Raw genomic sequence first — 10,027 nt, forward strand, 5'->3', positions numbered from 1 at the left:
TTTGGCAGGAGCTTTGGACATGGTTGTTTAAAGGAGAATATATAGTAACGAGGCTTCTCAGGAGGAGGGGCCAGATATCCCGGGTGCTTCACGTTTGAACGGATTTCTTGTTATATGGAAAGAACAGTGGTGTTGGGGAGGTGAGGATTGGCTGTGGTTGGGGTTCCAGGTGAGGTCTGAAGAAGTTAGGAAGCAGAATCACTCTTCAGGTGTCTTCTATGGTAGGGACTTTTCTAGGACCTGTATGTGGACCTCATGGTGAAAACAGGTGAGATGAGAAAACCAGAAAGATCAAGCCTGAACCAGCAGGCTGTTCAAATAGGGACAGCCATTGGCTATCTTGAACATCCTTGTTCTCATTGATATTCACTGGTAGGTGGCTGGCCCATTGGCTATTGTCTGATCTGATTTCTCTGTTACCTTTGGGGTTCTACAGTGATGTGGTAGCCCTCATATTTGACCAAAGCCTGGAGAAGCGGGTGTGGGTGGTGGGTGGGTGGAGGGAGAGGAGACCCTTGCTAGGAGAGTTCACTTATTCCTTGGATGTATCACAACACGCTGTCCTTGTATTCTCTCAGAATGGGAGTGACTCCTCAGAGTCCCACAGGACAATCAGGCTTTATCTAGGCAGAAAGAACTTCAGCTTTCAGATGGAAGCTTTGTTGAAGGTAGAGACTTCTTTTCAACAAAGGCATTTACCTGGCTACTGATCCTGAGGTTGATGGTGTACCAAAGCTGGCTCAAGTAATAGGATCTTTTCTGTTTTCCTCTTCTCCCTGTTCTCCAAAACGGAGTCATGGTGGTCAGAGAGCACTTTATGAGGCTGCAGCTGGTGCCTGGACCTGAAGGAACTTCCAGGGCAGAGGTTATCAACCTGTGAGTCACGATCCCTTTGGGGCTTGAACAGTCCTTTCTCAGGGGTCGCCAAAGACCATGGAAACCCACAGATATTTACATTATAATCCATAAACATAGCAAAATTACAGTTATGAAGTAGCAATAAAGACAATTTTACGGTTAGGGGGGGTCACTGCAGCATGAGAACCTGTATTAAAGGGTTGCAACGTTAGGAAGGGTGAGAACCACAGCTCTAGGGTAAGGGTCAGAGACTGGACTGAGAATCCTGGCCAAAGGGACTGCTGTACTCTGGAAGCAGGAAGATACTGCCTGCTTCTTTGGCTGTTGTATCTTTTTGAACAATTGGGCAGAGCTGCAAAAGACAGGACTTCCTTACGTGGCTGGGTGCCTGGGGAAGTGCATTTGACTTCAGTTTCTCTTCTGTGGGTTTCAGACTAGTTTTGATTTTTGAAACCAATGACCTAATTGCTAATTTGTCAAGCCTCCTTTGGGATAGTTTTCACAATTCCATGACTGGCAGGAGATCTATTCAGTTGTTGATAAGGCTGAGGCTCAGAGTCAGTGAGTGGCGTAGACCACTATGTTTTCTCATTTTTTTTTTTTTTCTGTACGGTGAGGTCTCCAGCTATTTTGGCTGTAGATGTCATTTTAGCCTGGGCATGGTGAGCTGTCTGCTTGGTGTTCAGTGACACTGACCCCTGAAGGAGCCCCTCTCAGGAACAGCCTGGAGAGGTGGGTCCACACATCTACTGCTCATTTTCTTGTGGTGAGTGTGCTGGGGGGCAAAGGGAAACCCTGAAATTTGCAGATGTTTTGAAAGGAAAAAAAACCCTCATGGTGTCATGTGTTTGAATCTCTGTAACTCTGCTTTATTCTGAGGATGAGTGACAGGCACAGGGGCTTTGCAGCATAGAGAATAAACCGTCGTCATGCCCTACCGACCCTTAGTCTCCATGGAATGCTTGTGGAGAGCTAACTACAGGATATCTGAGGTGGGTGGAAGTCAGGTCATTGTCCAGGCCCATTCCCTGTTCAGATGGGTGAGCTGAGGCACACAGTGCACGGGACTCACTCAGGGAACTGGGGGAAGAGCTAGGCCTAGAGTCCAAGTCTCCTATTCCTTAGGATAGTATATATTGGATAGATATTAGAAAAACTGTGTAGAGAGTTTGCTAAGAGCTTGCCTATTTTACACAACAAACTACGTGGTTAAGAAGATAACTTGGGTTTTTGTGTGTTGAGGGTTTGCCTGGGTGGGCAGAGACAGCAGACTCTGCCATAGTTTCCCCAGAAGATGAAATGAGAGGTTTAGAGGAAGCCTGGTAAGGACCCCAGTCTCGGTTCAACAGTTGTCAGATGGGCATGGTATCACCACCCTCCTCTTCCCAAGGGACATAGCTAATGTCCATAGGCAATTTGGTCATAGGCAAGCAGGCCAAGAAGTAATGCATGCTCTCTTTGTGAATGCAGACACTTCAGCTTTTTCAATGTCTCTCTCCCACCTAGAACAAGCTTGGTGCAATGTAGGTCCCAATGAATATTCACTGAGTGAGTGAATGAGTGAATGAATGAATGAACAGTCTCAGTCAGCTTGGGAAAGCCTCCTGTAAAACTGTGCCTTCCCCTCACCCCAGGGACCCTGTGTAGGGGGACAGGGAGTTAGGGTGAGTTTCCTCCCATCCAGAAACCCAGGGCACTTGGCATGGAAGAGCAGGACAGATAGGGAGCCAGAGAAGAGAGTGGCATCAGGTAGTAGAAGCAAGAAATGTCACAGAAACTTTAAAGTATGCAGAGTAGCCCTGAAGAACTCAGGATAGTTCAACCCACAGTATCTACCCTGCTGAATCAAGAAACCCTAGGATAGGGGAGTCTTAGCCTCGCAGGAGAGCTGGGAGATAGGCAGCCATGAGGAAGCTGTTGGTGGGCTACCTAGAACAGTGGGGGCAGAGGCTGATTAGCCCCTGCTCTTTCTGAGGAAGAGCTGCGTGGAGCTGCTCTCAGGCACTGTGGAGATGTCTACCATCCTGGGCGTGTTCCCCACAGCCAATCACCCGCCTTGAGTAATCTCAGGGAGAAGCGTATAAAGTGTTTTAAGAGGTTGAGAACCAGAGCTTCAGAAGCACATAAATGCTTCCATAAACGCCAGCTTTGCAAAATGACTCTATAGGGGAAGAGCAAGCAGGGTCATCTCTGATACTTGGGAAAGTCCAGGGTTTGAGGGAGAAGAACCTTATTTGTCCTTGGCTCACAATTTTCAGAGTCTCCTCTCATGATTTGTTCAAGAGTCTGGTAGTATTTGGTTTTGTTCTTTTTATGCTTTCTCTGCCATTGGTCATATCTGGGATGTGGTCAGTGACCAGGAAGGTCTAAATGGTTTAGATTCAGGGAAGACAAAGACCACAAGGGAAGCAGGCTTCCAGCCCTGCCCATGACTCCAGACAGGTAGATTCCATAAAGAAAAGCTCATGAACTGTCTGAAGGATTGGTTATGGGGTACCTCCTCCCTCCACTGTCACCATAACTGTGCCTCGGGAGAACAGAGACCTCAGGAACTCCAGTAGAGTGTTTATACCCATGAACCTTTGCTGTTCTTACTAGAAATCACCACCAAAGACTGTCTTTTTGACTAACCAGCATTTCAAAAGCATGTAGTGGCTTTCAAAGCCCATCTGTAGGTGTCTTTGGGTCCTCCTGGTATCTGTGTGGCAGTTGAAACAGCATAATGATCTCCACTGCTCCCACCAGGCCACCGGGCATCTCAGAAATGTAACATACTCAGTGTCATAGGGAAAATGATTGGCAGAGCCAGGATTTGAATGTTTATCTCTTGTCTCTAAATTCTAGGTACCCTGAGTTGGGGGGGGTCTAAGAGCCCTGGTTTCAGATTTAAGTATGACCACTCACCCTTGATTACAATGAGTGAGCTTGTAAGCAATGGACCACAGTGGGTTGAAGTTTCCTGGTCATGGTCAACCATGTCCCACAATTGTTGTGATTCAAACTGGAAGGGTTACAACACTGAACACCACAGGTCCACAACCTCATCTCCTTCTCTTCCAAGTTTCTTAATTTAAAATCTAAAAACTATATTTACTTATTTTGTGTGTATGTGTGTACACGGGTACATGCAAACCTGGTACATGTGTGAAGATCCAAGGGAAACTTTTTGTTGTAGTGGATCCTTTCCTTCTGCCACGTGGGCCTGGGGAGGGATTTGAGCTCACCAGGCTTGGCTGAAAGCCCCCGTACTCACTAAGGCATACCACGGGCCTAGCACACTCTCTTTAAACTTCTATTCTGAAAATTCTTCTTCTTAATCTTCTCCTCCTCCTCCTCCTCTCCTCCTTCTTCTTGTGTGCATGTGTTCATGATAGGTGTGTGTAGTGCCGACATGCCCATGCTACAGTGTGTGTGTGTTGTGTGTGTATGTGAGGAGGTCAGAGGACATCCTGCATAAATGAAGTCTTTTCTTCTTTTTTGGGATCCAGGGATCAAACCCAGGTCATCAGGCAAGCACTTCAGCCTGCCAGGCCATCTTGCTGACCCTTATTTTACTCTTTAAAATTAGCTTAAGTGGTATCAGGTTCCTTCCTGGTGGGATGTATTTATGTAAATAGATATTTATTCGTTTTGCTTGATTCTGCTCCCTACTCCTTCCTTCCCCCATCTTTCTGACCCCATCCTCACTTAACCTTTGTACCCCACTTTGACCTTTCTATATTCATACCACACATTTTATAACCCTCTTCACCCTTTAAAGTCTCTTTTAGGGCTTCCTTGTCTGACCTCTACACACACTCTGACATAAACACTCAGGTGTAAAAAGTGAGATGCTAGGATCCCTATATGGTAGAGAACACACGGCATTTGTCAGCTTCCCCACTCAACACAATGCTTTCCAGTTTCATTTATTTTCCTGCAAAATCTATATTTTTATTTTTTCTTTATGGTGGAATCATATTCCATTGTGAATCCTTCACTCCCTTTTTGTTGCTCTAGTGGCCCAGGCTCAGATGAACAGCTGTGGGAGTGGGGATGGGTAGAATGGATAGGGAGGACAGAAACCAAATGTCATATGCAAGGCCACTCCCAGTTTATGAGGTCTTGGGCAAAGACTCTTTGAAGTGGCAATAAAATTCAGTCTGCTAGGAAATGACGACAGCTGAAAGTCCTGACTTAGCAAACCCAATTCAACATTTTTTTTTCTTTTACAAGGAAAGAAATTCTGATGGATGGCAAAAATGACACTGTAATGAGATGGGCTTTCTGGGATCGGACAGGGCTTTCCCAAGAGCTAAGGACTAAGAACATGCCAACACCCCATGAAGATTGTATATAAGCACCCCAGGGAGGCCTGGAGAATCCACAACCTGGGATCCTACCTATTCAGCAACCTTCCTCGATAGCATCATGGCCACCCAGATCTGCACCCCGACCTTCTCTGCTGGGTCTGCCAAGGGCCTCTGTGGCACTGCAGGGAGCTTCTCTCGGATATCTTCCATCCATTCCATGGGTTCCTGCAGGGCTCCCAGTTTGGTTGGCACTGTGGGGTCCATGTCCTCCTTCAGGACAGGCTTCTCTGGCCCTGGGAGCTGCTTGCCAGGCTCCTACCTGTCCTCTGGGTGCCACTCCTCTGGTTTTGCTGGGAGTGGGGGATGGTTCTGCGATGGCGCCTTCAATGGCAATGAGAAGGCAACCATGCAGATCTTGAACGACCGACTGGCCAACTACCTGGAGAAGGTGCGGCAGCTGGAGCAGGAGAACGCACAGCTGGAGTGCCGCATCCGAGAGTGGTACGAGTGTCAGATCCCATACATCTGCCCGGACTACCAGTCCTACTTCAAGACTGCCGAGGAGTTGCAGCAGAAGGTAATAGGCCAGGTCCTTACAGCTGGCCAGACACCTCCAGGAAGCTTTCCGTTCTAAGACTCAGCCAGATGGAACTGAAGCTTACAGAGAATTCTGGAAGGAGAGCTCTACTCTCTGGGACTTGGTTCCCTGGGGACCCAGGCTTCCCTGGTGGTCTGTGTACTCTGTTACCAGCCATTCTATTTGCTTCATCATCTTAGCTTAGGGATGGAAGGATCCTATCCGTTGTCTCTACTTGGTGTAGTACTGTATCTGACACCTTCTTGGCTTACTTATTCTTCATCCTGGAGATATGGGTATTGCTATATCCATCTAACATAAGAAGGTTGAATTTTGAGAGGCTTAGCAACTTGCCCAAGATCGTATAACTTGAACGTGGGATCCAGAACCAGTTACCAGGTCTGCTTCACCCTGATATAGCCTACTGGGCTGGCTCGGAAGCTACAGAAACCAGGACTGATGGGCCAGTGGTGTGGTGTCCCTCCTAGGCCCTGATCTCCCTCCATGCCTGGATATGGGAGACTTTGCCTGATTTTAGAGGCATCTGTGAGCTGGCTTCCCCACCCCATACACATCACATTCTGGGTCTTTCCCAGTTCAGGAAAAAACCTCTTGTTTTTCAGATCCTTCTGACCAAGTCTGAGAATGCCAGGCTGATATTACAAATTGACAATGCCAAGCTGGCTGCTGATGACTTCCGGACCAAGTGAGTAGCCCAAACAGGAGATATTTGATCTGTGTCAAATCTGACTCCTACCTTTGGGAGCTGATGAGGAGGGAATAAAGCCAGATACAATTGTAAATGGGAAGACATAGCAGAGGCCCTGGGTCCCTCCTGGGACATGAGAAAGGGCCACTGTGCTTCTGACTCCAAGTTAGCTATGGCACAGGGCTTCCCTGGCCACAGACTTGGCAGGGTTCTGTGTGTGTAGGTATGAGACGGAGTTGTCCCTGCGGCAGCTGGTAGAGGCTGACATCAATGGTCTACGCCGGATCTTGGATGAGCTGACCTTGTGTAAGGCTGACCTGGAGGCACAGGTTGAGTCCCTGAAGGAGGAGCTGCTGTGTCTCAAGAGGAACCATGAAGAGGTGAGGTTACTGCCATGTGATCCCTGGGGTTCCCATCCCGCTGAGGAATCCCTGCTGGCCCTTGGGCTTATTGTATGGCAGGATGTGAAACACTTTATATCTGTCTCACCTTCACCATGATTCTAAGAGTTAGCTCCAATCGTAAGCTCCATTTTACAGCTGGGAAGATAGTCATAAAGATGTGAAGTCATTTGCCTACAGTCACACAGAGAGTATACCCTCACCCATGATGGTGCAACTCTGTTTGGATTATGGTGTCTGATAATAATTCTATTTGCTTGGTGCTGAGTCATCCCCCAAATCCTCAGTAGGGGTTAGTATAGATAGTCCAATGGAGTGTGTGTGTGTGTGTGGGGGGCGGGGGGCATGTTCAAAGAGGTCAGCTCTTTTATCTCATGGTACCTAAGAGAGGGATGAGAGTTTAGAATCCAGGTCATTGAACCTACCAAGCCACAGGAACCTTTCCACAGCCTCATGCTATCTTACTTGGCCACTGCAGGAGGTCAATGCCCTCCGTTCCCAGCTTGGGGACCGACTGAATGTGGAGGTGGATGCTGCTCCCCCAGTGGATCTCAACAAGATACTGGATGACATGCGATGCCAGTATGAGACTCTGGTGGAGAATAACCGTAGAGACGTGGAGGCTTGGTTCAACACTCAGGTGAGGCTGACGATCCAGGACTACAGGCTGTGGGGTGGGATAAAGGAAGGGGACTAGGTCTGTCCCTGTTCTTCATTCTCTCCTTCTCTGTAGACCGAGGAGCTGAACCAACAGGTGGTATCCAGCTCAGAGCAGCTGCAGTGCTGCCAGACAGAGATCATTGAGCTGAGGCGCACAGTCAACGCCCTGGAGATCGAGCTGCAGGCTCAACAGAGCATGGTGGGTGGTCTCTGCCCATTAAAGGCTCTCCGACTTACCAGTGTGCTGGTCATATGCTATCACAGGGCCAAACCACAACTGTGTGTGGATGCCAGGGTATTTAGGGTGGGATTCCTTCCCATCAATAGTTTTTCCTCCCCATTTTAGAGGAATTCTCTGGAATCTACCCTGGCTGAGACAGAGGCCCGCTACAGCTCCCAGCTGGGCCAGATGCAGTGTCTGATCACCAACGTGGAGTCCCAGCTGGCTGAGATTCGTTGCGACCTGGAGAGGCAGAACCATGAGTATCAGGTGTTACTGGATGTCAAGGCCCGGCTGGAGTCAGAGATTGCCACCTACCGTCGCCTGCTGGATGGGGAGGACTGCAAGTGAGTGATCCTGGGAACCCTGGAGCTGGACTGAGAGAAGGGCTTGACACACTTTCAGAGCTGAGCGGCTCTTACAAAGATGAAGGTAGTTGAACTAGTGCCATTGAAATTGCGTTCTGATCCAGGTCTCTGGTAATGCTCAAGGGGGCAAGATAAGCCAAGGTACAAGCCCATCTTTGGCCATGTTTTGGCGGAAGCTCCTAGTCTTCCTTCCTGCAGACCCAATCTCCAATCTTTGAGGTCTCAGAATCATTGAAATGCTCTGATACCACTGACTGTCATTGCTACTGTCCTGCAGGACACCCCTCCCCCATTGGCCTAATGCTCCAATGCCAAGTACATGCTGTGTGATTTCATTTCTTCAGGCTTCCTGCCCACCCTTGTTCCACGGAATGCAAGCCTGCTGTAAGAGTGCCTTATATCCCTTCTACAACCTGCACTCCAGCTGGGCCCTGCACCCCAGCTGGGCCCTGCACCCCAGCTCCTCAAGTCAGCACCCAGATCCGTACCATCACCGAGGAGATCAGGGATGGAAGAGTCATCTCCTCCAGGGAGCACGTGTTGCCCCGGGCAATGTGAGCAGCCACCAGAGGGGCCTAGGCCACAGGAAGGAGGACACCTTGTGGCTCTTGGCAGCTAAATGATCTTGCACTTCTCTAGGGCCCTCCTTGCTTAGCAGGTTTTTCTACTCAAATTCATCTATTGTTTCTGGTCTTAACTGTGCTTTTTACGCCATGCAAAACCAGGTTCCCCTGGAAATATTCCCAATAAAGTGTTCTCTTGGCATAGCAAATCTGACCCTGAATGATTCTGTTGGTTCTCGAATGGTTAGTGTCCTGGGGTGTTTGGGCATGGGATACAGTAAAGTTGCAGAGTGATCAAAATTTTTTAGTACTGGAGATGCTTCAGGTTCTGGTCATTGACTTCCATCTCAATCTTGGAGGGTGCTGCTGGCCAAGACTCCCTGGTTAGCCTTCCCTGTAGGCATCTACCCTAAAATAGCCAAGGAAAATATAAAGGCTCTCATCCCAGCCTTCTTCAGCCGTCCTGATGGGATCAGTGGTCACTTCTTATTCCTTCCTACCATCTCCCTTGCCCAGATCCTCTCTCCCTGATTTCCAACATAGGTCAGCCCAAATAGAGATGAGTCCCAGGGCCAACTAGAGAGGACCAATCTCTGCTAACCCAGTGTGAGCCAACTACACCATGGAGAGGAGTTGGGGTGAACTGGGAGGTGAAGACAGGAGTCAGGCAAATCTGTGTCCCTAACATGGGGGTGTGGGAATGTTAGAGGACCTTAGAGGGACAGATAGGGGCACTTTAAAGTTCTGTATTATAAAGATACATTTGTACTCCGTATTGTAGAATGGAGTCAGTACACAGATGTTAGGAGCTTAGCATGGATGCCTTGTTGATGGTCTGTCTGCTCTAGCAACCCCCAGCTCAGATGGTGGATGCTCATTAGACTTAGCATTTCAGGAAGTCCTTGAGCACAGACATTTATAGAATGAGGGACAATTACAGGGATGGTATCGGCACGGACATCACAAGTCTCAGGAATGCATCTGACCGTCTAACCAGAGAGGTGACCCTATGCACCAGTGATTGACAGCCTTTGTTCTCTCACCCAGTCCCATGTCCTGTGAAGTTTCTGGCTGTAGATAAAACAAAAGGCAGTATTTTCTTAGAAGCAATGTTAACCTATTACCTTTCCAGATCACCATCTCTCCTAATAAAGTACAATATACATTTGATTCTCATGTCTGCTCATTGGCCTGTGTGGTGACTGGCAGCGATGAATTTCCATATTTCGCTTGCAGGATGCATAAATAGCAGGGATAGTGCTGTGTATGAGATAGCTATTATGCTATGTGAAGTGGAGCTCAGGGTGCTTGGATTCTCCCGACTGAGCTGTGCTGATCTGTGGGTGGAGTTAAATTGGGCCAGGCTCTGGACACCCGAC

General features: G+C 48.4%; 1 protein-coding gene across 1 annotated transcript; it reads left to right on the forward strand.

The window, feature by feature from the left end:
* Positions 1–5,268: 5,268 nt before the first annotated feature.
* LOC110306304 (keratin, type I cuticular Ha6) lies at positions 5,269–8,643 on the forward strand. The gene is made up of 7 exons (XM_021178468.2): positions 5,269–5,727; positions 6,351–6,433; positions 6,660–6,816; positions 7,316–7,477; positions 7,571–7,696; positions 7,844–8,064; positions 8,430–8,643. The coding sequence occupies exons 1-7, from the start codon at positions 5,269–5,271 to the stop codon at positions 8,641–8,643; spliced, it is 1,422 nt and encodes a 473-aa protein (XP_021034127.1).
* The last annotated feature ends 1,384 nt before the right edge of the window (positions 8,644–10,027 follow it).

The sequence above is a fragment of the Mus caroli genome, unplaced genomic scaffold (genome assembly GCF_978045245.1).
Source record: "Mus caroli unplaced genomic scaffold, Mus_caroli_1 scaffold_13, whole genome shotgun sequence".
Lineage (NCBI taxonomy): Eukaryota > Metazoa > Chordata > Mammalia > Rodentia > Muridae > Mus > Mus caroli.